The 27,921-nt window shown below is 38.6% G+C and overlaps 1 protein-coding gene across 1 annotated transcript; it reads left to right on the forward strand.

Annotated features, from left to right (window-relative positions):
* The first annotated feature begins 2,080 nt into the window (after positions 1–2,080).
* Positions 2,081–27,904, forward strand: SUGT1 (SGT1 homolog, MIS12 kinetochore complex assembly cochaperone). The gene is made up of 13 exons (XM_071740447.1): positions 2,081–2,223; positions 2,339–2,384; positions 5,970–6,060; positions 6,561–6,630; positions 6,940–7,010; positions 10,204–10,257; positions 11,985–12,001; positions 12,992–13,026; positions 13,661–13,757; positions 14,790–14,897; positions 25,541–25,631; positions 26,582–26,763; positions 27,375–27,904. The coding sequence occupies exons 1-13, from the start codon at positions 2,192–2,194 to the stop codon at positions 27,474–27,476; spliced, it is 996 nt and encodes a 331-aa protein (XP_071596548.1). The 5' UTR covers positions 2,081–2,191; the 3' UTR covers positions 27,477–27,904.
* Positions 27,905–27,921: the final 17 nt, after the last annotated feature.

The following is a 27,921-nucleotide window of genomic DNA, read 5'->3' on the forward strand; positions in this document are numbered from 1 at the left end:
TTCTTCTGTATTTACTCTGAAATGTTTGTATATTGTTGTAATGTTTTGGCAATCACTATAAATAACCAAAATACACTGAAAAACAGGACAAGCTGGTTAATCAGCATGGGTCTGTGGTGGGACGTGGGGAATTCACTAATAACTCTGAACAGACTCAGATGCACCCAACATGCACTGGATATCCTTTGAAATAGCATAACTGTATTTTTGTAGCTCAACTGAAAATTGAGTAAGCCCGAGAATGGGACCTAAAACTTCTTCTTGGCCACTTCTCAGGATGTTACAAACAAGTCAAAACTTGCAGTGTAACCCTGGGGTGTCCTTTACCACAGAGGTCTTTGTAGCTTGTATAACACAACTGATGGCTCAAACTACCAGGGCTTCAAACAATGGCAAATAGCAATGTTTCAGCAGAAAGTGGATCAAAAATAAATGTGATGATTAATTTAAGATTAGTAGAATGTAAAATTTAAGGAAATACTACTTTCTATGATGTAATTAATGTAGTTCTATTGAGTGGTTCATAAGGCTGAAGACCAGCATGTGAGTACTAGAAAAACTAACAGAAGCAGAAATGTAGCACAGATGGTGGTCTAGTTGACCAAAGTTACTAGAAGTAACTTACAAACTCTATGAAACCAGCATTTTGCTGCCAGAATTGCACCATTTCTTGGTGGTTGAAACTGCCTTGTTCAATTCAGGGTTTCTTCCCTGTGACTCCCATGCATTCAGGGTTCCACCTGTAAATGCAAAGCACCTCAGCCCCTTCTCAGAGCTGGCAGAATCGACTTCTTCCAGCTCACTTGCTTATCTGGCATCGCTCCTCGCAGCAGGGGGGTGCAGGGAATGCTGCTGGGAATGCGGTTAAGGATTGTAGAGAGGGATTGTAGAGGTATCCCATTCAGTTCTCATCCCAAGGGCCGTTTCAAATTCAGGAAAGCACTGGAGAGGGAGGATGGAGTATTTTAATCAAGACTATAAAATAGGGGCTTTTTCCTGTAGCTTGAGGATTTTATAATACTAGGAAGCCTGACTTGATAACGCTTGACTGACACAAGTTTTGTAGGTGGGGAAGTTGTTTTGCTGATTTACTGGAAACACGAAAAATAAGTAATAAAACCGCACCTTAAAAATCACGACTTTGCCAACAAAGCCTCCTGCCGTAGATGCAGCTATTCTAGAAGGAAAATTATTTTGTCAGCTTGGTTTATGTCAGTTGCCGAAGCGGAGAAAATCTCCTGCAGGCGGCAAACTTGTCTCCAGCAGCAGGAGCAGGAGGAGCAGCCTGTTGTGTAACCAACAGCAAGTGGAAATCCCTCCCTTCCCGTGTCCCTTAGGCTCCACTCCACCAGCCGGGTGTATCCCCGCTTCTGGCTGTATGACAAAGGGAGAAGCTGGAGTAAGAAAAAAAGAAAAAAAAACCCAAACCAAAACGATAAACGGGGAGCTCGCCTGTGGAACTCCAGCTCCTTCCTCCCTCCCCTCCCACAGCCGCCTCTGTGCCTGTGGAAGCCGCCGAACAGAACGCCAACAGCTCGAACCTCAGCCGCTGCCCTGTCAGAAAAACAAACAAAACCAAGAAGCCACAGCTTTGTTTCTGTTCTTTTGGGGGTTTTTTTTTGTTTGTTTGTTTGTTTGTTTTCCTCTTTTTTTCTTCCGAGGCGTTTCACGGAGCGGAACTCGGAGGAAAAGGAAGGAGGGAGTGACTGAGGCCTCAGCACCCGGCCCAGCTGCCAGGCGGGGGCAGGGGTGAGGGCGCCGGGCGCCGGCTCCTTCATGCTGGGCCAAGAGGCAAGGCCGGTGCCGCCCGGGCGTTCCCCTCTGCGCCCACGGACACCTCAGCTTCCACCCCCGTTCCCCTCAGAGCACCCCAAAAGCCCCGCGATTCGTTTGCGGTCCCGTTTGGGAAGCCCCGCCCGCCATCCAGGGCAAACTAAGGCGGGGAAGCAGAGGGCGGAAGGTGCCGCCGATCCCCTGTGGCTCGGCCGCCGCTCCAGCGCTATGGCCGGGGGAGGCGGAGCGTTTGCCTCGGTAGCCCCGGCCGCACCGCCTCCCCCGGAGCGGATCGGGAGGAGCTTGCGGGGCGGGCTCGGCCCCTCCGCATCCCGTCAGCCCTCGCGCCGCTGCGGCCTTGGGGTTTCTGCGCGGGTGCCGCGGCGGCTCCAGAAGTTTCCTGGGGGCGGCGGGCGCGATGGCGGCGGCAGCGGGAGCGGCTCCTCCGCGGTGAGCCCACCCCCACCTTACCCCCCTCTCCTCCCTTCGCCCCGGCCTCCCCGCCCCGTGCCCCTTCTGCCCACCCCCGCCTCCCCTTCTCACGCCGCTTGTGTTTCCTCGGCAGGTTCTCGGACGGGGACATCGACCGGGACCCGGGGGCAGCGGCTCAGGTGAGGGCCGGGCCGCGCCGGGTCGGTGGGGTTCGTCGTGGGGTTTTGCCCCTCGGCTTGGTTTGGGGTAGTGGAGGGAATCGGGGTTTGCAGCCTGAGGGGTGGGGGGGAGAGGTGAAGCAGCGGTGCGGTTTCACCCTGGGGAACTCTCCCTGGAAACCGCGCTCCTGCCAGGTCTGTCAAAAACACTTGTGCTGCATGGGGTGCAAAGAAGGGGGAAAAAAAAAAAAAAAAAAAAAAAAAGGAAATCAAAACAAACCCAACTTTTTCTTCCGTGTAGGTAGGTGGTAGTTGAAATAACTACAGCGGTTGTTATGTGCACTTTGAAAAGCTCCGACCTTATTCTTCAATCAATCTTTATTAGTTTTTATTTTTCCCTGAACTGGTTTTTCTTTGGGTTTTTTTGTTTGTTGGGGTTTTTTTGTTTGTTTGTTTGTTTTGGGGTTTTTTTGTGACCGGAACTGATTTTCATGCCATATCTCGACATAATAAATAAATTTTTTTTTCATAGAGATCATTCATTGGAATAACCTCCCCATGGATGTGGTGGAGTTCCTGTCACTGGAGGTTTTCAAGCCATGATTAGACACGGTGCTAGATAATCTCATCTGGGCCTTTCCTTACAAAGCACTGGACCAGATCATGTTTCCAGGTCCCTTCTAACCTGGCCTCTACTATGATTTTACCCATTAAATGTGCTTTTAAAGGTTATTTTTACTTAACGCAGAGGGCTAGTTAATGAGAAAACAAAACTGGAGGGTGGATAAGTATTTAATGCACTTGGAAGGGCAGAGGATGTAAATGGTTTTACTTAATTAAAGTAGGTGGCAAAAGCGTAAGATGTTATGGAATTATCTTTCCATAAAGAAAACAAAAAAGCTAAGTCTGGCACTTATTTAGGGTTTAGGCTGTAGCTTGTAGAAGTCTTTGGGATGATAAATACGTCTAAAAATCAATTTGGATTAACCAGATACATTTGATATAGTAAAAGTAATTTAGGATCTGAAGAAAAAAAAGAGTAAGTTTCCCATTTGGAGGGAAAAAATACACAAACAATCTAAAAGGAAGAAAAAAAAGAAGCAGCACCAAAAGGTCATTGGAAGCATTAAAGAATGCTATTACAATATGGATTTTTTTTTTTTCTGCCTTAACATAGTTGCTTTGCTTTTTTAGTTTAAATTTAGGTTCTTTGTACATGTACATTCAAGGCTTTGAAAGAACATGTAGCATTCTGTAGGCATTATTTAATATTTACTATCTGATACAGTAACACTGGAATCACCTGTGTGGCCTTTTTTAAAAGCACTGAATTGAGTGGGGAGATTGTGCTTTATAATATGTGGACTGTTAAGTCTCATGCTTCAGTGGAGCATTTTGCTGACTTAGAAGCTTGGCTCTACAGGTTGTACTACCCATTTGCATGGTTTTAGGTGTGGTCTTTTAGCTCCTGTACTTAATGTTTCTAATCTGAGACATGATTCTATTTAAATGGTGCTGTGTAATGCTTCCACACCTGGCTAGACTTATGTCCAGTTGGCATGGCATTTCTGTACTGTGTCCTCAGGACTTTTGATTCCTTTAATTCCTGGAGAGCATGCTTTGTATTTCTGCACCTGGATTTGAGACAGCTGAAAGTTCATCATTCATCTGTAAATACTGTCTGAAGGATAAAACTGTGGACTCTTTAACGTTTTGGGGTTTTTTAAATTTTAAGTTGATACAGCAGGTTACTGTTGGGAGACCAAAAGCACCTTTAATTCATACAAACTCATCATTAGCATGGAAGAACCTAAAAGTTCCCAGCTTATTTAGAAATAAGTTTTGTGACTTGATCACATGGTGAGGGCCTTTGGAGTCAAAATATGTAGAAAATGCATATTTCAGTGTTGGAGAGAACTAAGTCTAAGCTTGTTCCAAGTAGCTGTTGCTGATGAAAATAATGTGGAGGTTCTGGTGCTAGTTGAGTGCTATTTGGCTATCTTCTCAAATAGTGTTACAAATACAGTGTTACTCCTGTGTGTCTGAACGAAGTGTGACGGCTTACAGATAAAAAATCAACAAAGAGATGAGTTTCATGCTGTTGAAAATGCTTGTGTTTGGTTTGCTTTGCTTTTCTGGAGTGAGGACTTGTTCTGTAGGAGAATCTTCTAACTGGTGCTTCTGTCATCAGCATAAATCACTGGAAATAATGTTTGAAGTGAGAGGTGATCTCTCACAGCAGTGACTCTTGCTCTTGAAGTGCCTGTAATGTTCAGTGTCAGGAGTCAGATCCCACTTGGTTTTTCAGGTCAAAACCTGTACATCACCTCTCAACCAATTTAATGTGTTACCCAATGTCCCTCCCAGGTGGAGTAGCTACAGCCACAGGTACTTCCATAAGCTACTTTTGAGTGACTTTAAATCTTAGGAGGACAGTGGTACAATTAGATCAAGTTACACTTGTCTACTGTCTGCCACTTTCTACAGAGACCCCCAGGGTTTTAGGTTTATATGCTTTACCTATGTACCTGTATGTAAAATGTGCATATCTTGCACTTGTAAGAAGTCTTATTACTGCTAAAAGAAGCTGTTGTGGACACATAAGTCCTAGTTGATGTAAACCTTTTATTTGACATCTGTGAAGCAGAACAAGAGACTGATCTGAATTTAAAAAAGGCAAGGCCTGCTGCTCTTCTCTTTTTTCTCCGTGGGACAGAGTTTTGGAAGCTGTACTGTGCTAATATTTATGCAGGTTTAAAGCCTGTATCTTAGCTACCTTTGTGCTTGCTAGATTCTGAGTAGAAGTCTGTGTAGAAGTCAACAGGGTACAGTGTAGCAAAGTACTGTACTGGGTTTGCAAGGCTTGCTGTCTTCTAGCAAAGTGAAGAACTTCTCTCACAAGTAAGGAAAGAACTGGAGATGATCTTTCCAAGTGAGGGCATCAAATCTGTGTGATTTTATTCAACTGTGCAAAAATGATAAATTTTTCTTATAGAGAGCAAAATACAGTCATTTCAATCTGTATACCCAGTGATTCCCCTGACAAGGGACTACTTGATACTTATTTCTACTGCAAGAATATTTCTTCTTACCCCTGTGCTCCACAAGTCTTTTTTTCTCCTGCTTTTGTGCTCATAAATCAGAACAATCTCTTATATTCAGTAATATCATGTAACATAATATTTCACTGTGTGTGACAATGCTTTGAGCATGTTATGCCCACACAAGTGTTTCAACATAGTACATGCTGACTTCCAAATTACTTCCACAAATCCAGCAGATCTGTGTACAAATATGCTGAAAATTGTAGAAAGGTCTTTGGAATACAGAGGATCATCTGTGCATTAGACTTCATGTTTAAGGCACTTGAAGGTTCTTCTTCCTTCTCAGTAAGAAACAGGCTCCTAGAATTTGGTATAATTGGCAAGTTCCTGCTACTTTAGGCTCTGATGTTGAAGCTTTATGGATGAGAACTGAGCAGCAGGTAAATAGTGATGGCAGTTAGGTTATTTTCTTCTGAATTGTCTCTTAGTTGACAGAGTTTGGTGCTGTGTTTTTATGGGGATTTCTGAGGTGCCATTTCATGTTTTTTTTGTGTCTATACAGGAACTGACAACAGCTTTGAAAAAGAATCCAGATGATGCTGAGTATTATTGTCAACGAGCTTATGCTTATATCCTTCTACAGAAATATGCTGGTAACATCTTCAGACAATACTGGGAATCCTCTTACAAGTCTCTTATAACATGTTCTTCACAGAAAATGTCTTCATTCTGAAGCCAAATGTAGTAATAAGAGAAAGTGTCATCTGTATTTAAATATGCTGCTTCTACAGTTAGGGAATAATTATATAGTTTATCTTTGTTTTGTTTCTGCTAAACTCCAAATAAATTGGGGACTCTGCAATCCCATCTCCATTTGATTTTAGCCCAGTATTATGTTAGCAGATATAGTCCCTTTTTAAAGGAAACTTCCTAGGCTGGTTTTAAGTTCTGTGAAGTGAGCATACTTATATTATTTGTAGGGACTGAACTCTGTCATGGTAGGAATGATAACTGAATAATGCCTGGGAAAAAGATTTAACTGAATAACTTAAGATTTGGTCTATCTACACCTTTGTACCTTCAAAATTTTCAATACTGAAAGACTCACAATTCGGTGCTTTTTGTTCCTCATCTTTCAATTGCCTTCCAACAGATGCAGTTGCAGATGCAAAGAAGTCCCTAGAGCTCAACCCCAATAATGCTGTAGCACTCCTTAGGAAAGGGTATGTATCATATTCTGTATTTTGTGTTAATCTGTTGGGTAATATCAGTATTTGGACAAGGGCTCTGCACATACTTTTTTGCAGCACCACGAATGAATAAATTCAGTGCTGTACTGCTTGTAACCAATCCGTAATAAAGCAGTTTAATTTGGAGTGTTTGCCTTAAAATCCTAACCATTTCAAAAACACACCTCTTAGATGTAATTTTAACCAATATACTGTGTGAGCTGAGGATGTTTTGATTTTCAGAATGTGAGTTAGACTGAAAAGTAATTACCATTTCCTTGTGTTTCTCTTTCTTCATGTCAGGTTAGGTGAATATTATATCAAGAACTATGCATCTGCTTTAGAGTCTTTCAGAGAGGGACAGAGATTGGACAGTAAGTATTAAAACTTCCTGTGTGCAAAGTACTCCTTAGCTTATGAGAAAAAACTTCTTAATGTGTTTGTGAAAGTGAAGACCAACGATTTTTTTTGTTGTTGTTGTTAAAGGCTAATGAATTAGGTGCCTGACTTCAGATGTCTGGCTTTTAGGAAGGTCACTGCATAAAAATGTAAAACTTCTTAAAATGCATATCAAAGTTCTTAACAAGTAGAATATGATTTTTTTAAAAAAATTACTTATTTTTCCTTATAAAATGGGGAGTGTAATCCTGCTTCCTGAAGGTTTTACAATTAAATGGTGGCAATGATCTGGCATTAAGTGTCATAGAAAAGATTCTGAACTGAACAGGATCCTTACACAAAGCTGAAATTTCTTATTACTTAAACCACTTGATGGAACAGTCATTAGAGGGAATGTGCAACCATATCACTTAATTACAGCACTTTAGTTTGAGGAGAATTAGAGTTTTTTTAAAACCTGACTTCATTCTAAAAGCAGGAAAGCAGTTTATTACAGAAAGCTTTGATAGCAGACGTGGGGAAGCACGCAATAAAGCAATTGCCAGATGGTTGTGCCTTCTTTCTCTTTCCTCTTATCCCCCATTTTAAATAAAACCCTCTCATTCCATTCCCTCCCTTCCCTAAAGCTGAACGAAATAGAAATAAAAAACACCTTGAAAGGCTGCAAAGAGCACTGACCTGTTAGGCATCGTCATGGTCTCAGATCTTTATATTTTATTGTCTTATCTGTAACAGTTGTTGGGACATCAATGTTTAGCAAAACTTTAATTACTTTGCCTCTCCCAAGTAAGTGATATGATCCTCTGAGCTAAAATGAGTTTCATGAGAGTGTAAGCTAATTTGTGCTTACTGCTAAGCAATCATGCTCCCCCCTACTCCTGTGCTCGATTAGCTGCTGCTTTCAATGCATTCAGCCTGCAGAAAGCTACTATTTTTAAAGTATTTTCCCCCTGGATTATTGTGTTGAAATGGCCCAGTGAAGGTCTGAGAGCTGAAGCCAGCAGAAGGGGGGGAATGACAGCAACTGTTAGTTGTCAGCTGAGGCTGCTCTGGAATACAAACTGAAGTATAAGAAATTTCCTAAACTTCTTTCAATTTTGATAGTTTGGATAGCTAGGCAGTCTATATTGGTTTGCACACAAGAAAGCCAAGTGTGTCTTTGCAGTCCAGCCAAGTTCTCTATTTAGTATCTTCCCATGAAAGGAAGTGACCCCTTCCAGTGACTTCTGTAGTTTTCCTTTCTTGATAGGTAGCTTTTCATGTCTCTCCAAACTCCTGAATTTAATTGAATCTCTGTTTTTTCATATTCTTGCCCCACACTGAGCAACCACCTCAGTCTGAGGCTTTTCACATGTGTGCATTTTGTCACCTTTTTAGTTTGTCAGTTTATACAGATCATATACAAAATCTCTCCAGGCCAGAGCAAATTTTTTTTTCTTCACTTCTGTGTAAGCTTATACATCCTCCTTATGCTGTAGAGTGCAACAAGCACAGACAGCTGCAGGTAACTTTTTACAGAAGTCCTCGAATATCAGGGTCCTCTTAGTTAATTCAGAATCCCTGAAATACAGCACAGCCTTTTCCTGTATTGAATTGCTTGACTCCTACGTGTTCAAATTTAATTTGCCATTGTTTTGCTGCTTACCCAGTTGAAGTGTTTCTGAAGCTTCCCAGTCTTTCCTGATTACTCATTGATCTGAAGATAGTTTCTGCTGTGCTTCCTGGATCTCGTTACAAAACTCTGTGACCCGCTGTGAGATGAGCAGTCTCCTGAAGGCCTTTTTGAAAAAAATACAGATGTATAGTATTGATTCTTTTCCATATATTACCTAATGTGCTGGCAAGTGCGTGTGTCAGTAACAGAATTTGCCTTTGCAGTTCTGTGGAATGTTTGGATCCCAGTTAAAAACGATTGTGAGCATAAGCATTTTAGCAAAACAATGAACTTGCAGTTGGATGCAGCCAGTGCAAAATGAATAAAGCACAGAGGGACAATTTGCCACATACCACTAAGCAGGTGATAAAGAGAAGGCTTTAGCAGGGAGAACTGCTGTGGTGGGAAATTCTTTGCTGGCAAGGCTGGTTTCTTTGCTGTGCTAGGGGTCAGAAGTCCATGGTTACATGTTTCTTTTCCTTGCTGCTGATGAAAGGGGCTTAATCTGAAAAGTTTAAAGCTTAATCTGGAGTGCTGGCAACTATGAGCTTCCTGCTTGTGCTCATTACTGGTAGGACTGACAGGCCCAGGGTACTACAGCAAACTTCCCATTACCCAGCTACAGTGATACCTAAATAGGACTTGATGAGATTAACTGTCCCATTTGCAATGTTTCTTCATTTTGTAAAGTAACATTAGGAAGCAAGATTTCTTTTACTAAACCATGACAATAGACATGTGGATTTTTGAAGTTCATTAATTTGCCTCAGATTGAAAAAGCACTGTGATCTATTATTCTTCAGGATATTATGTGAATTTAGGACACTTATACTCAATTTTTTCTTTTTTTTCTGTAACTACCTAATGTGTCAACTTATAAAAAATGTTTTACTAGGTACTTTTCTTGTATTCTAAGAATTAGTAGATTTTCATTAAGTTAATATGCCATTAGGTTTTCTGAACTAGAAAGAGATTAATAGAAGTTCTGAAGTTCTTTGGGAGGATAACTCAATTACAGAGTGCAAAACTAAAAAAAAGTTTTTTTCCTCAAATTATAAAAGACCCTGGGATGTAGGGAACAAGTGGCTAGCAAGGGGCATCTTGTAAGAAAATGGGGCTGATAACACTGGACCTTTCTTTGAGTGAAAAGATAATTTTTAAGAGTAATGGGAGGATGTGTAAAAACTAACTTTTTCTTTCCAGACAGCTATAGAAAAGTTTAGCAGAATGGAAAGCAGGTAGTGTATTTGGGTCGGTTCAGATGAAATCCAGTGTCCTATAAATTAACTTGAAGTTAATTAAATATGACAGAGTTAAATAGAAGAGTTGTATAAAAATACTTAAAGCTTAAGTGGGGTGACAGAAGTTACAAGAACATACTAGTAAATAATACAATTTTTTATTAAATTGCAAGTTTGGGATGAATTTGTTGCAGCTGGCAGTTGTGAGGAGTTGCTCTTTATGCAGTACTTGTAATGCTTGAAGAGTTCTGATGTTACTGTGATCTCTTCTAGATGTAGATGATACCTTTACTATTTGGATTAAAAAATGTGAGGAAACACTTAACGGTAAGAAAAAAGACATTTACTTGATAAGGGATTTGATAAGCCCTGTGCTTTGAAGCTGTGTCATGTTTTTCAAAGATTTACAGCTTATCTGCTACTTAGAACAAAAGCAATTTCTGTTTTAAAAGTACCTTTTTTCTTGCTCTTCTTTCTCTCAGATTTCTCTCAGATTTTACATTCTGAACACTTCTGTACTTCAAATTTAGAGGAACACTGATGTTAGGTTTTTAATGTAATAATTAGCTGTGACAGAGGAGTACCTATTTAAAGTCCAGACAACCATAATTAATTTTAACTTGCTTTCATGTACAGGTACTAGGTAGTTTTAACTGTGAAAGCATGTGTCAACTTGCTTTGTAAAAACAGCATCAAAATCAAATTGATTTCAAGTCTTGCAGAATGTAAAATTGCAAAGAGGTGGAAATCTGAGGATTTTCCTCTAATTCAATGTGGAGGGTGCCACAGTCAGGTGCTACTTTCTGCACTGGTGTCTTATGCATGGTACTCAGTGAGTGTCAGTAATTTCCTTTCATACCTCCCTACAAAATGAACACCCCCAGCAAGGAACTCACCCACTGTGCTTAAACTGCCTGTGGGTTTCAACCAGATACAAAACAGTAACTGATGTAACTTCCTCCCCCTTTGTGGTTCACACTGGAAAATGGGGCAGTAGAAAAAAATAATACAAGTGCATGTCAACCTCTTGGTTGAAAACCAAATAGAGGAGAACTTTTTTGTGTTGTATAGGAATCAACAAAATTCTGTTTCGTGGTACTTTTTTGCCAAGTTCATATTTATTCAGAGAAATTAAGTATGATTGGCATGCATGGTCTTATTTGCAGAGTTACCTTGGGCGATAACTTACTCTGCTATCTCAAAGAAAGGTTCCTCTAATGTCATACCTACCTTTTGCAATGTTTTGTCTGGTTCAACTCAGTTTTCCTGTTTTATCTTGAGTATTTATCCCTGTGTTTTCTTTTTTTGAGCCATTATCTTAATTTCTGATACTCCAGGAAAAAACAAAACCAAAAAAACCCTACAGAACTGAAAACAAACCCAACCAAACCCACTGCTTTCTTAATTAAAACTTGATATTTTTTTATTCATCTTCATCTCTTTTTAGCAGTATTTATTATAAAGAAGCAAAGGAAAGTTTGTTTCACTTCAAATGTACTTAATCTAAATAATTTTGAAGAAAAAAATTTAGAAGAGCAAGTACTGAACTGTAGTTTAGACCTAAGTATTACAGTATATTTAAAGTTATGTAAGTGAATTTCTCTACCACATTTCCATCTCATTCCCAAGCTGTCTTTAACTAGAATGAGACAGAGATCTAATGAGAACTTTGTGCTGTTCTTGTGAATGGATAATAAACCTAGTACAGACTCAAGCAGAGTGATCTTTTCAGACTTCTGTTTATCATGATGTTGCTTTCATTAAAAAACGTCTATAATTTTCTGATAAGCAACGATGGTAATAGAAAATTTGTTCCTCTGTGAATCAGAACATGCTCTATATTAAAGTTGTTCTTTTGCTGACTGTAGTCTGATTAAAAAGTTGAGTGTCAGAACAGCAAAATAATAGAGGTAGAACTGGCATATTTTAACTTTTCTACTGTTGAGACTGGAATAAATGCAGAATGACTTGAGTAACAGGAGGAAGCTAAAATAAATATATGCCTTGTAAGTTCAATGTCTTTTTCTCAAATTGCAACTTTTTTCTTTCCACAGCATCACAGACAGAAGTGGTAAGGTGTTTTCCTTAATATGTTTACTGTTTCAAATTCTTCATTAAGCTAGAGCATACTATCAGGCTTCCCTTCACTTTTCTGGCTTCACTTCACCAGTGCCTTAAAACTTCCATGCTTTAAAAATTATCTTTTCTGCTGCATGCAATTCTGAAGGATTTAACTTTTCTTCTAAACACATGTTCTTTTGAGTCAAAGGTTGCAAAATTAGAACTTGGAAAACTTTTAGGAATGGCATAGAAATCTGGGAATTATTGTGCACTCATTTAAGTAAATTTTGTCTGTGGCTTCTGTGGCTTAATTTTACAAATTAACCAGCTCACCTCAATACTAACTTGCTTGTGGCTGCAAGTAACTTTTTTTTTCCAGTAGTTTGCAAGTGGCTTGTACAGACTTCTGCTCTAACTTGTTCAGCTTTCAGTTTCCTTTTCTTTAATTAGAAATCTTCAGAAGAAATGTGGAGATTACCCTCCTCTCCTATAAAAAACTTCAAAAAAACCCACCAGCTCTCCTATAAAAAGCTTCAGTTTTTTATATTTTAAGAATAATTTTTTCTATTTTAAGAATAGGATAGAGGAAAGTGTACAGAAAACATGGTGGGTGTATGTAAAAACAAATCTAAAAGTTGAAGGGTATGTTTAGCAGTTAAACTCTAGGTTCTCAAATTTGTTTCACATTTCCTTCATGACTTGTAGATTAGTAACATAGCCACTGTGTTGCTTTCAGGTGTACTACTTGTAAAATGTCTTGCCATCTAAGTTACAGACTGACATTTTTATTATCAGTTGAAACTCTTTAATTCTTTATCTGGCATAAAGGGCTAGGAGAAGAGTGAAGAGCTTCACCTGTGAGCTAATGCATATACTTAAATCAAGAAAGGGGAGCAATCAATATGAAAATTATTTTTGTATTTGAAAAGTACTTCATGGTATATTTTCACTTATACTGATGTAAATTTTTTTTTTTTCCAATGGAATATGCTTCAACTAGAACACAGAGCAACAACCTCTTCCACCAAAGATCAAGTAAGTGTATTTTAGCTTTACTATGAGAATTAAAACAGTTGATCTATAGCTTTGTTCCTTGACTTGGGGGTTGGAGAAGCAAGGTAATGACTGTAGAAATCCCTTTTTTTTTTTTTTTTTTGGTAACTTTAGAACATGGCAGTCTTAAATGGCTCAAGCTCTTCTCTATTCAGAGTGAATTGTACTTCCAGGAGATGATGCTTCACTGGGAAAATAGGGAATGAAGTAAGAATTCTGGATTCTTTTCTAGTTCTTTGGTTGAGCATAGTTCAAAGACCACCCTATCATACCTAGTATAGGTAATGCTTTTGAGAAGCTTTTAAAGCCCTCAGCTAAAAATACCATTTAATTTATAGATGACAAACAATTGTATGAATTGATCAGGAAATCCTAGTGACCTGATTTTTCTGTGCTGCTTGATTAAAAATTATTATTTGTTCTTTAACTACTTCTCTTGTCCGTTCTTCAACTGCTGTGTTCAAGGGAGGGAAAGAAATCTAATTCTGTGTCTTCTCTTTCCCATTAAACTACACAATATACTGTTCCTGGTTTTGGTACTGTTCTGTGCATCTTTTTTCAGTCAGTCTTTTCCTCTTTGTTTGTTTGGGTTTTTTTGTTTGCTTTTTCTTTTTAGATATGACTGGTACCAAACAGAATCTCAAGTAATTGTGACTATAATGATCAAGAATGCTCAGAAGGATGGTGTCTGTGTGCAGTTCTCAGAGAAAGAGGTGATTTGTATTGGTTATTGATACTCATCTCTAGATCCCTAGATGCAGTAATTAACCCTGTGAATATTATCTGCTGCAACAGCATGAAAAAGAGAGTACAAGAAGTCTTCTGTCTGAATTTTTTTCAATGTCAAGCTGTGCTGTAGACATGTATGTGCTCAATCAAGTGAACTGAGATCTATTACAATGACAGTGTCCATAAGACTTAGATACAAGCAATTGTGTGGTGTGCATGCTGCAAAGGAAACTTCTATTTTTCATCTTCTTGTATGTTTTGAGGGGTAGGGGAGGAAGTGATCTGGAGTTAAAAATGTTTGAGTGTGTATTCATCTAGAGTAGGGATGGATGGAGGCAAGGTATTCTAAAAATAGGTATGAATGAGTAATATTTTTCTTTAGGACAATTAAAGAATCAATTCTGGTGAGTGGGTTTTTCTTGGTTTTGGCATTACTACAATTGTTAATGGCAGCAAAATAGATCTTTGAAGGAAGTGCAGTGATCTATAGTAATGTCATAAGCAGTACTGATGATGGTCCTCTAGTTTAGCAGAAAATATGGAAGAGTTAGGTTTATTCTCAACTAAGTTGCTGCTTCACAAACTACCAGAAGTATTTGGTTGTTACTTTCTGCTTTAGATTTTTAAAATTGTATGAGCTCTTGCTGCATCATTTGTGTGTATTAGAATGGAAGTCGCAAACTGTCTTCATGCTCCATTATTAATGTGGTGATACTTCATTTGCCATCTAATTCTTTCCCCAAAGAATGCAGATCAAGCTGACAAGATAATAGGCTTTTTGAGTACTTGCTGGTGAAGAACTGAACTCTCCTGTTCACTTCCTCGTGTACTTTAGAAACACATTGTTCAATAATGCAGTAATGGTGTCCTCTGAAACTGATGCCTGATGTTTTAAGTGCCCTAGTGAAGGGTCATTAATTTAATCACATAATCTTGGTGCCAGATGACAATCTGTTACTTGGAAATGGAAAAATGCTCTCAAAGATGACCAGAGACATGTGTTTGACTGTCAACAGATGAATGCATCAGTGAGACTTCCATCAGGTGAAGACTACAACTTAAAGCTTGTTCTTCTTCATTCTATAGTGCCAGAGCAAAGTACTTTTAAAGTGCTTTCAACAAAGGTAAGCTTCTGAAAGTGTAAATTACTGCTTAGCTGCTTCCTGATGTTGACAATGTTTGTGCTCTGTTGTCTCTCTGCAACTGTCATATCTTGTTTTTCATATAAAATTGCTTTTTCATTCTTCAAGGTACCTTTCAGCCAGTGGAGGCTGTTCTAAACTTATTATTCTAACTTATTATTCTGAGTATTAGGACTAGATGGTGCATATTGAAGTGCAAATTACATATATCTTGAGAATATTTTTACTTGTTGCTGTAAAGAGAATGCTGTGGTCTTCACTCTTACAAGTCGGGTATTAGGAAAGTATGAATTCTTTTTAGGAGCCAATGTAGCCTCATGACCACTGTCTTCGTGTGCCCAAGAAATTTAAGTCAGACAATGAGGATTTTCAGAAATAATTTTTCACCTTTCTGTGACCTTTTAGTGCTGGTAAAGGGTGGCCATGCAGTTAACTCCTCTTGGATTTTCAAGAGGGTGTATTCCATGCTGTTTCTGGAAGCTGTAGTTGCTTGAAAAGACACTTGGAAATCACATGTTGTGAGAGAGAATGCTTTAATCTCATCACACATATACTTTGTCCACAGAGCCAAGCCTGAATCTCTGAAGCAGGATGTGTTGTTGATTACTTCCCTTTTATTTCAGCAGTGGTTCTGCAGAGCTTTTGGGAATTCCTTTCTGTTCTCATGTTTCATTTTACTCATTCCCTTCTCAGGAAGTTACCTATAATCTTGCATCATTTCAGGGAAGAGGGAAATTAGGATGACATAAGAGGATTTTCATAGGAAGTTGGTATCCTTTTTCCACTCCTTGCACTAAGGAATCTGGGCAGGTTATGTGATGGAGTCGTGAGCTGTTAGGCTGTGGGAAGCAGAGTGCTCAAAGTTTGTAGTAACAGAATGAGGGGCAATAGGCATAAACTGGAACATAAGAAGTTCCATTTGAACATAAGAAAAAACTTTTTTACTGTGAGAGTGACAAGGCACTGGAACAGGCTGCCCAGGGAGGTTCTGGATTCTGCATCTCTGGAGATATTCCAGACCTGCCTGGATGCAGTCCTGTGTCTGTGCTCCAGGCAGTCCTGCTTTAGTGGGAGAGTTGGACTAGGTGATTTCTAGAGGTCCCTTCCAACTCTGATAGTTCTGTGAAAATCTGCTGGTCTGTTAGTATTTTGCTAAATTTGTGTGGAGTGGGCATGGACCTTGTCCAGAGGAGTAACTATGAGGTCTTGTTTGTTTTACATTGCTACATAACCTCGTTATATTTTTAATTGGCCTTGGGAAGTTTGCCATTACTTTTATTACTCACCTGCATGCTACTGAGCATTGTTGAAATGAACTTGACTTTGTCTTTTTAAACTACCATCTCTAGTCTGGGTTAGTCTCCAAAATAATCTCTAGTAGTCTATAGCCTGGTTTAGTTTAAGGTTCCTACTGTAATGTGAATACTTCAGTTATGTTCAGGCAGTGCCTGATTTGTAAATATTTTGCGTTTGTTTCCAAATGTTACTGTTCTATATGAGTGAATATTTTTAAGGAAAAATGGGATAAGAGATATCACAGAAGGTGCTGTAGCAACAGAAGTCAGTGCTTCACATGTTTTTCCTCTTGCAGAAAAGAATAGTAGGACATCTGTGGAGGCATAGTGGAGGAATACAATTTAAATGCTGTCCCGGATAATTCCGGTTCTGACCAGCAGATGGAGTCCGGGTGAAGACAAAAATTTAAAAGCAGGTGTGCATTATGCAATGCAAAGACTTCTTTAAAGGCTTAGAATATTTTACTTCGAAAAACATTAAGCACTTTAACAGAACAGTGTGGCCTTAGTGCTTAAATATTAGAAATTCAAATTTCATAAATTTCATGTATGTATTTTTTTTTATGAGCAGTATGGAAACTTCTCAACCCCTTTACAAGTAATTTTGTATCATTTCCATGCAGACCTTTTGTAAAGACCTCTAAAGAAAGGCAATCTCATTATCATCCTAGTTATATGAACCTTCTAATACAGATTCCTAAAGAATTTCATGGGATTGGAACAAATCTGTTTGTGTGGTTTAATAATTTCAGACAAAAACAACTGCATGTGTGTGCAATACTTCATTTTGTATTGCTCTTTTGAATGTGTGAGCCATGTTGCCATTAGCATCGTGCAGTCTTCACAGGGCAACAAAGAGTCTGATCTGTTTTTTCCAATTAAATGAGGAAATACATGAGGGAACAGTGGAATATATGGGCAGGTTATGTGGGGGATAGTTTGGATTTCCCATGAACTTCATAAAACTAACAAATATAATGAATAAGGGATGAAGAATAGAGCTGACAGAACAATCCTGCATGTTTTGAAAGAAGGAGAAGATGGAGGGAGTTTTCTTAATAGCACTTCAAATTCAGTATCACTTGGCAAATGCAAAGGAAGAAAGGTAAAGATGCAAATTCAGGAGGAGAAAATAGCCTTAATGGAATCTGTAATTCTGCAAATACAAAAATAACTGCAAGGAGCAGACAGAAGTTAGACTCTGGGGCAGGTTATTTTAGTGAATGTTAACAGTGGTGAATAATGCAATTAAACAGTTTCTTTCCTAGCAATAACATGGAAATTATACCTTTCAATAAATCCATGCTGTGCCTAGCTCTGACATACAAAGTCACCATTTGGAAAAGAACAGAACTAGCAAATAGTACATTGGTAGCATAGGTAGTTGTTCTGAGGGCTTTTTAACTTATTTCTGTGTGAGCAGAAATAAATTAATGTTCATAATCTGCAGACACAGATACAGTCTGTGCAGATACAGTCTGTGAGCTAGAAGAGGTAAAACACTTAATGCCAGCTGAAGAACAGCATAATGTGTTGTTTAAGTCCATTTTTTCTTTATACATCCTGGTAATGTATAGTCTCTAATTTTCAGCAGATTCACAGATGATGCAGGCTGCCTTTAATAGTGGCTGTATGTATTCCTGCTGTGCTTGGAGCCATTTTCTTAACCTAATTCAAAACTTCATTTGCTATTTAATAGATACCACTGCCTGCAAATTCAGCTTTGAGTTATTATGATTCTTGTTCACATTTAATTGCAAGTTAACTTGGAATTACCCAGGGCTGTTCAGCATATAACTGGTGACCTAAGGCCCTGACTTGAAGTTTGTGTGAGCAAATTCTGAATGCAACTGTATTGAGTCCTTCTCAATTGCTGTGTGTGCACAGCATTTTCTTTTTTTGCACATGAATGTCATACTTGATAGATTGTAACCAACATAAGTAGATGAATTGACATTGTTGGTTATACTCCTGATTTGTGGAAGCTGTCTCATTGTACTGGTCTGATCAAGCAAAAAGTAACTGCAGCTCCAAAAAGCACCATATAAATCTCAGATTTCTGTCTTAAAAAATGGAAGGGGGTTTGCTCTTTGTATGTAGCACGACTTCATTACACAGTGGGTAGGTTTTTGTGTGTTGCAGTGGGTGGGGAAACCTTACCACAATGGAAAGTGCATTTTTTGATCAACACTTAGCAGGAGGAAGGTACTCTTTAGTAATGTTACTTGTTTTTTTACTTCCTTCCAGAAGAGGGAGCCAAAATGTAAAGACTGGACCAGATTTGCCACTTGGAAGTACCCTGAGTGCAATTACCCTGTAGTTCAGTGTGCACAATATAACCATACTCCCTTCAAAAATGGAAAAAGGCATAAAACCTTCAAATGTGTGTCTAAATGTGTTTAAGATAAAACTAGCTGATCTGTCTCTGTCCAGAAAATACATCAGGAATGTGGAAAGACACTAATAGTGTAAGGACCTGGATAAGGGAAGAGAGTGTACTATCAGCAGGTTTGCTGATGACACGAAACTGGGAGGACTGGTTGACACCCCAGAAGGCTGTGCTGCCATTCAGAGGGACCTGGACAGGCTTGAGAGTTGGGCAGGGATAAATTTAATGAGTTACAACAAGGGCAAGTGTGAAGTCTTACAGCTGGGAAAGAACAACTCCAGGTACCAGTATGGGTTGGGGACTGAGCTGCTGGAGAGCAGCACAGGGGAAAGGGACTTGGGGTGCCGGTGGGTGGAAGGATGAGCATGAGCCAACAATGTGCCCTTGTGGCCAAGAAGGCCAAAGGCATCCTGGGGTGCATTAGAAGGGGGGTGGTTAGGAGGTCAAGAGAGGTTCTCCTCAACCTCTACTCTCCTCTGGTGAGGCCACATCTGGAATATTGTGTCCAGTTCTGGGCCCCTCAGTTCCAGAAGGATCAGGAACTGCTTGAAAGAGTCCAGTGCAAAGCGACCAAGACAAGTAAGGGAGTGGAACATCTCCCTTGTGAGGAAGGGCTGAGGGAGCTGGGTCTCTTCAGCTTGGAGAAGAGGAGAATGAAGGGTGACTTAATTAATGTTTATAAATATGTAAGGGGTAAGTGGCAGGAGGATGGAGTCAAGCTTTTCTCAGGGGTCACTAACAAGGGGACAAGGGGCAATGGTTATAAATTGGAGCATAGGCAGTTCCATGTAAAGATAAGGAAGAATTTTTCCCTGTGAGGGTGACAGAGCACTGGCACAGGCTGCCCAGGGAGGTTGTGGAGTCTCCTTCCCTGCAGACATTTCAAAACCCACCTGGATGTGTTCCTGTGTGACCTGCTGTAGGTGACCCTGCTCTGGCAGGGGGGGTTGGACTTGATGCTCTTTCGAGGTCCCTTCCAACCTCTAACTTTCTGTGATTCTATGATTTTTAATGTTCTGAAATAGGTCTCTGTGCACAGTCAGCCTTGCTTTCTGTTCAGTCTTCTGTTTGGTCAGCATATTTGGGATTCCTGGGGAATAATCTGCCATGTTCTGTTGGAATCTTGTGTAAGGTGAGCATTTTGTCTGCTCTGTTGTATACTAGGTGATGCTCAGCATTTTCTTCTCCTTAGATGTAGATGAGGAGAGTGAGGAGGAGTATGTGCTTTTAGCACATGTGCTGATGGACTTTAAGGAAACTTGAGCTAGTGCTTTCTCTTTTTTTCCTTTCTGCTTTACATATACAAATGCTTTAGGGACAATTACTTCAAATGTTGAGATCTAAGTTATTTTGAGCTTTTTGCAAGCACTGACTTGGAGCAATTTAGTGCCATTTAAAAAAGTGGTTTCTTTACTCCAGAACTGTCCTTTAATAAGGGATCAAAATTGTGCTGCAAACAGGGGAGATGTTAGAAATCCTCAGCCTCTTTTACAGCTGACATTTATTACTTAATAGAGATGTCTGAAGTAGAAGCACACTCTTAGTAGGTTCGTGCCAAGAATATGGTAGTGTGCATCAGTGGAAAGTTTCTTTTCCTCAGACCAACATTTTGCCTTGCAAACTCTGCAATACTCTGTGCAGCTTACTAGAAAACCACACCTATTGCTAAATGTAAAGGAGAAGGCAAAGAGTGAAACTGTTTCACACACTCTTGGACTGTTCTCAGAGTCTCTATTAATGGGCAGATGTGCAAAAATACATAATCAGAATAACAGATTTATTCTAACTCAAGTTGGTTCTTACTGTTCCAGTCTGATCCTTGAAAGATCCTTTCATATTTTGGATATTCTCATAGAATTGCTTGCAGACCCTTGAATGCCTTCTTCCTTGCTCTCAGGTACTTTTTTGTGAGGCTTTCATGCAGATTCATACCTCTCAGATATATTCTAGAGTGTTATCCTTAAATTATGAACTGATATTGGAGATATTAATTGAATACTTTTCTGAATTTTCTTGCATCTCTTAGGCAGGGCCAGTTGGAGCAGTATCCTGGTTAGACCATAAAGAAACCTTCCCAATGATTGGCATGATATTTGTTTGGCTCAAAATAAGTTTTAGTTTTGGTTTTAGTTCTCATGAATGTAGATGAGTGTTAGGCAGATTTAAACTTGTTAATACTCTGAGGGCTGTATTTTAAGCAAGCATATAAGTCAGTGTGCTTGCACTTTATATAAATATATAAAGGAAAAATACACTTAGAGGTTTTCTCTGTCTCTAGAGAAGATGGATATAAAACTATTGGAATATCAGTGGTTTGCATTGAGGTTGCAATGATCTTTATTGCAGCTCCTTCTCTGTAATTCAAATTTTTAACCAGGGGTTGCTATGTAATATCAGTGAGATGGGAACTTTGACTCTTCTGCCTCTGTTCTCCATAGTAGATAGTTGGCAAAGAAGGTGCATGCTAAATTCCTTCCACTGCAATATATTTGTAACAGAATTAATTTCTTAATTGTAATTTCTGATAAAACTGTAGAGTTATTTTTAGCTCACTATAGATTGTTTAAAACTGCAGACCAAAGATCTTGGAATTCAGAATATAAGCAATGTATAAAAGGTCTCTGAATAACTAGGATACCAAAACTGTAGGTGCTTATGATCTTTGTAAGTTTGAATAGGTCATATATTTTTAGAAGACAGTGCTATTTTATCCTATCCTTAAATTTAGATTACAAAATACATTATGTGATTGCAAAACTATAATTCTGAACACTTGAAATTTACAATGTGGACAAGGCAGTCAGTAGTTCAGTGAAATACCTAAGTAGTTGATTGGAAACCTGTTATTCTCGTTTTTGTGCTATGATATAGCAAAACATCAGAATTTAAAAGGGTATTTTTAATGCATCTTAAAATTAATGGCTGAGCTACTTCTTTGCTAGTTCTGATTTCCTTCATCTGATCAGAACTTGACACAAATTTGCCAGTGCTAAGTCAACTTCCCCCTAGCATGATCTTTAAAATATAAAATACAGTAGAAATTAAAAAAAAAAAAAATCATGTTCTCTGTCAATGTACACCAAAATATTCTTTTGAGGAGAAAGCTAAAAAATTTTTCCCTTTTAACGATTCTCAATTAAACTGGTGATGTTTGTCCCAGAGTGTGAGTTCAAGTGAAATCTAGTTTATGATAGGTTTAGGCTTTTTAACAGTAAGCTTCTACCTGGAAAATATAATGTTAGCTAACTAGCTTTAGATTTATTTGTAGCTAAGGGGAGAATTTATTTTTTAAAAGTAGATAAAATGCTTTTTTCATGCCAGTCCTGTTTAGGAGTGTTTTGTATTCCTGTACTAGGAATGAAGTAGTTCAGAATAGCTTCCAAGGGTAACTCTGTGGCATCTTTGCTGATAGCTAGTGCTTGGATTAAGCTGCAGACAAATTTGCCTGAATCTCTGATAGGTTTTAAAAAATTGATTACTTTTTAGGACTAGTAAATTCTGAGCAGAAACTTCTCTTTATCCTTTCACTGCAGATGGGCTTTCACTAGTGAATAATCCATTTGGCTCTCTTCTCAAAGGGGTAGTTTTCTGTCAAGACACTGTTTCAAACAAACAAATAGTGCATGAGTTACTCTTTTAAAACTGCGTGCTTTTCCTTCTTGTTTTCTTCACTTTGAGCCCCAAATACCAGGAATTTAAAAATTACTACATAATTTTCACACATCTGGAGCACTGTTATCAGTGGACGAAGTCCTAGTGGATTCCTACCAAAATGGTCAGGTATGAGTTCTAAGGAAAAGATGAGGAATTTGACTTGTCCTCAAGCAGCCTGCAAAGCATTTAATTTGCAATGAAATTTTCCTGTCTTTTATTCCAAAGCCAGCACAAGGCACACAGGCATATGTTTTATGAAATATAAATGTTAAATCAAAGTAGCTGGTGAAGCGTTGATGTATTTCTCTTGCCTGCCTACTGAATTTTTTTTTTTTCAAAGGAGAGGAAAAAGCTAATGGTATGTGTGTGTTAGATATGACACAAATGTCTGTACTGATATGTTACTTGTCTGCATGATAGCTATCAGTATCTGCTTTAAAATGTTCATGAAAATGCATTTATTGCCGTTTGCACGTAATTGGGACTCGCAGAGTTTTTTCTCTTTAGATCAAATAGAGCTCTCAAGCTGAAGACATGCACTCTTTCACAAGCAGAATTTTATTGCTTTATACTTTTGGAAAATGTGGCTGTATAATGGTAACCAGCTAATGATTTTCCTAGCTTTGCTCCTGCCTGCCACTTTGCCTAATGAGTAACTTCAGTGGATGTGGATGGAGTAGACGGAGGTTTAATCATGTCATAAAAACATTCTGTCTCAGTTTTTCAGCTGTCTATACTCCTTGCTTGGCAAGGATGAAATGGTTTAGAGTTAAGAAGTCTGCACAGTACAGTGGGAATTAGTTTGTAGCATTTACTTTTCCTTGTAGATGTTTGTCATGTAGTAGCTGCTTAGGGACAGTCCAGAAAGTAAAGTGTAAGAACAAGCAAATTTTAAAAGGAGAGGGGGAATACTGGAGCAGCAAAAGTAAAGATCGTCCTTTTTTTTCTTCTTTTTATGCATGGACAGGGTACCCTGAATAGCCAAAGGTCTGAATAGCATTGGGGTTTTTTTTGTGGAAGATATAAGGCATTATATTGCATGAGAAGTTATTCTTGTTGTGAATGAAATAGTCTGTATTTGAGATACTGAAAGATACTGGTAGAAAGCCTGAAGTGTAAGGGTAAGAGGAGAGGGCCAAGGAAGAAACAGAAAAGAAACCAAAGAGGTATAGGGTTGAGCATTAACTCTCTTTTCTTTTTTTCCATTTTTTTTTAATGTAAATCTTTTGAGCTCTCCTCTACTTAAATGGGCAACTGAATTGATGATACAGTTTCCTCAGGCTGAGAAGAGTTTTATATAGGAAGCAGAGAAGAGACAAGTTCTTTTAAATTAATACTCACGTTTCACTTGTAACTAATTAGTGCCTTGGTAAGGGGCTAATTAACTTAAATGTTTGAATCATGAGATCCAAATCCATTGGAAAAAGCCCAGCCTGCTAGTTCTGGCACTAGTGGAACTAGTTGTTTGCCTTATGTAGATCTGCAAATATTTTAGCTTCTTTAAGCTAATCACAGAGCATTAGATTTATGAGTGTAGGTGTTAAAAAGTGAACTTTAAGGTTGTAGTATCTGAAGTGTTACTAGAAGAGTCCAGTGAAGGAGGCTTTACTGACTTGTTTAGTTTTACTGAAGACTATAATTGGCACTGCTTGAATGCTGCTTCTGCATACTTTCAACAGGAATCTCTGCATCCTCACAGACTGCAGTATTAAACTCTGTCCTTAAGGAAGGCCTGTGTTCCAAGAGGCTGAGCAACTAGAATAATACAGTATTTTATCTTTAGTTATTTCTGGTTTTGTGACTTTCACTGTTTTAGAAACCGATACACTGACACTTAATTTGTGACTTGTAAAGTTGTTCAGAAAAAAATGGAAATCCAACAGGCATGGGGAGGGGGAAGTCAAATACCTGTGGGTGTTGGACTTCAAAAACCTATTGAAACTCTCCCCTGCCTTGAAGGGCATTCCATACCTCGTGTCTTAAACTTTCTGTTGTTCTCAGTTAGTGCAAGTTAGTGGTGGAAACTTAAATATTCAAACGTGTATAGGGAAATGTTAACTTCCCAAGGGGGGGGGGGGGAAAAAAGGGGAATCATAATTGGATATTCTGATTCCTAAAATGCAGCATGATTGCAGATGGAAGCTTTGAAACTTAAACCAGCTCATTTCCTTATTTTCTGTTACTTACCAGTGAATGATTTGAAGAATGTATTTAATAAAGGTCAAATTTCAGATCAACGTGGTGCTGTGCAGGGAGCTTGCTGTTTGGTTCCCTATGGTGAGGTTTTACAGTGGTGCCTTTGTTCTTGGGTCTGCAGGGATCCCCAGGTTACAGTGGCTTTAGGTAGAACTAAGAGCTTGCTTTCTGCTGAGGTGTTCACAGATAAGGGACTGATGAAGTTTGGCAAGCACTGCCCTGGGTTAAGTGATAGCATCATCTGAACTTGGTTTTCTTCAGTGAATATGTAAGTAGGAGTGACATTACCAAGTCCTTGTTCCGCAGATATTGTTTTGCAACTTTGTAACCCTGTAACCAACAGAAAAAACATTTCAGTGTGGTTGGTTAAGGGGATTATGTGTAGTTGTGAATAGGCCATGACATGTACTTTACTTAATTTTGTTCCTCCTATGGTAATTGCAGCCGTATCCATTTTTAATTGCCAGTTTTGTCAGTTAGCACCACACGTTTTCTCTATACCAGTGTTTGTTTATTGACCCAAATGAATACAGCTTCTGAATTTCTCCAGTGGGAAGATCTGCATAGTCCCAGGGTGTTACAGTGGGTTTTGTACTACACATCAAATACGAATTTTTTTGGTGGATGAAATGTAAACCAAGATAAGCTTGGACTTTGCAGTTCTTCAGAAATGCTACTTAGTTGTTAGAGTTGACTGGCAAGAAAGGGATGCCTTAAAGATGATGCCTTGGTGTCTGGCAGTGCAGAGACGTTGGGACTGATTGTGACTTTTGTGATACCATAATTTACAAAAAGAATTAAGTGAATGGTAGGTAAAAGAAAGTTAAGTGGTACTAAACATAAGGGTAAAAGTCTGATACAAGAACTATGCAGACACTGAAGAGCTTAGCTGATACGTGACTTGAAGTCATGAAACTTCCATCTTGCAAGATAGATACATTTTGGTAAAACATAGGCTTTATATTAGAAACTGTGTTTATAAAAGCAAATGTATTTACTTTCTTACTGCTACAGGACCCAGATAATTTCAGACTATTTGACAGAACTGTTTGCCATCTGGATTAATCTGTTCTTTGCCTTGTGTTTTTTAGGTTGAAATAAAAATGAAAAAGCCAGAAGCCGTAAGATGGGAGAAACTTGAGGGCCAAGGAGATTCTCCTAAGTTAAAGCAGTTTACACCAGGTTTGTACTCTGAAGTATTAGATGGTTTATTTGTATTGTTATTTGCAGTTACTGATTTTTGTTATACATTGTTAATAAAATTACAGTTTCGTATTTACAGTGACAAGCCCAGTAGTCTTGTTTTTGCTGCCAAGAATTGACAGCAATTACTTCTTTGTAGGGCATTACTGAAATTTAGGTATTAAATTTAGTTATATTAATCTGATGGCTGTTAAAGATACATGCTTGTCATTAATTCCTCTGGCTTCTCTGTTTGCCTGCTTGGTCACTGTTTTGTAGTTCTAGGTCTTGTTATCACAGAATCAGGGTCTTGTTATCACAGAATCCCAGAATTGTTCTGGCTGGAAAAGACCTTCAAGATTGAGTCCAACCATTAAAAAAAACCCAAACCATTATGCCTCTATTTTTGCTTAAGTAATTAAGTGGTGCTTAATTAAGCATTCCATCTCTCTTGGAAAACAATATTTTTGCAGTTTTTCAAAACAGATTGCAACCTACCTTTGAGAGAATTTGAATTTCCTGATTTATTGATTTCAAATAGTTTTCAAAATTTATCTGAAATTTTCCTGTTGCTTTGGGATGCTGCCTTTTAGTTTTTAATTACATTCGGCCAACATCTCCTACCTTGTTTTGACTTTCTGTTTCTGTTATCCAGCATTTTTTGTTGGATAACTAAATTATGTGACTGTTTACTTGAAAATAAACTTTTGCAGCCTCTAAACATAGTCTCTAGGATTTCTTATTTTCCTTCTTTTTTCCTTTTTTTTTTTTTTTTTTTTTTTTTTTTTTTTTTTACTGGTTGTATCTGTAAGGAGGAATGCATTTGCATTTTCATATTTTTGTTCCATTATAATCTCTGACTCATGGGATACATGTATGTCAGTATATTCTCTGCTGCTCCAAGAGCTGTGAGAACATTGTGGTTAGTTAACTAACACTTCTGTTTTCAGATACCCAGCACTTATATCCATCATCCTCTCACTATACGAGGAACTGGGACAAGCTGGTAGTTGAAATCAAGGAAGAGGAGAAGAATGAGAAGTTAGAAGGAGATGCTGCTTTAAATAAACTCTTCCAGCAAATTTATTCAGATGGTACAGATGAAGTGAAACGTGCCATGAACAAATCATTTGTAAGTCTTCTCTCTCTTTCTCTGAAGAAAAGGTGTAACTTCTGCACACTCACTCTTTTTACTGAACTCTGCATGAATGGGGAAACTTCTAGCTACCAAAAGCCTTCTTGGGCCTGTAATGAGTGGCAGTGGTTCTGTGTGAGATACTGGTGTATCAAATCTTGCTGAACTCTATGATGTTGCATGATAATCAATGTGACTCTTGAAGTCCAGGGCTGTGCTTTGTCACTGGCCTCTTTGTTTCAATCAGTGTTATCAAAGGATATGCAGTTTTTGGCACATGCAGAGTTTGAAGACTTGCCATGGGTGAAAGGATCAAATCCTTCTTAATTGTTTATATCTACTTCCTTCTGTCTGTAGTCCTTAGAGGGAAGAATGTGACTGACCCTTCAGAAGTTTCTTGTTAATGAAGTAACATCTCACTGTCTACTGATAAGTGCTGTTAGACTGCTGATGATGTAATGCTGGCTTTATCATATTTTGTTCTATAAGTTCACAGAGTTCTTGAGTAACTTGCTACTACATGAAGCTCAAATTCTTCATGGTTCTACTGTAAGAAATATAGTGGGATTCCTCTAGTAAACTTAAGCAAGCTTTCTCTCATTTTGCAGATGGAGTCTGGAGGCACAGTTCTGAGCACCAACTGGTCTGATGTTGGTAAAAGGAAGGTAGAAGTAAACCCTCCTGATGACATGGAATGGAAAAAATTCTAACCATATTTTTAATCTTTTACCATCTATGTGTTGCCATAGTCATGTAATGACCACTGTGTATGGACATAGCATTTTTGGATTCAAAGCACTGAATGTTCCTTTGGAAACAGAAATTTTCCTTATATTTTGCGTGCTTTAGAAATTCTGCAGATTTTAAAAATCTACTTCAGAGTTGAACCCTGTTTTCACCATCTCTGTCTAATTTTTGGAAATTCAGTCAATCAGTCTAAATTTTCTACAGCCTTTATCAGCTCTGCTCTTTGGGGATAGGGTGATCTGTAATGGGCTGGTCAGGATTATTGCCTTATGCCCAACATTTCTGTCCAATAACTTATTAGATCTTGGCAACTTCGGGGTAAAAACACTTTTCAACAACAGTGTTAAAATTGTTTGCTCTTCAACTCTGCGAAATAAAACTGTAAATATAAGGTTTTTTATATGGAAG

Source organism: Heliangelus exortis, chromosome 1 (genome assembly GCF_036169615.1).
Source record: "Heliangelus exortis chromosome 1, bHelExo1.hap1, whole genome shotgun sequence".
Lineage (NCBI taxonomy): Eukaryota > Metazoa > Chordata > Aves > Apodiformes > Trochilidae > Heliangelus > Heliangelus exortis.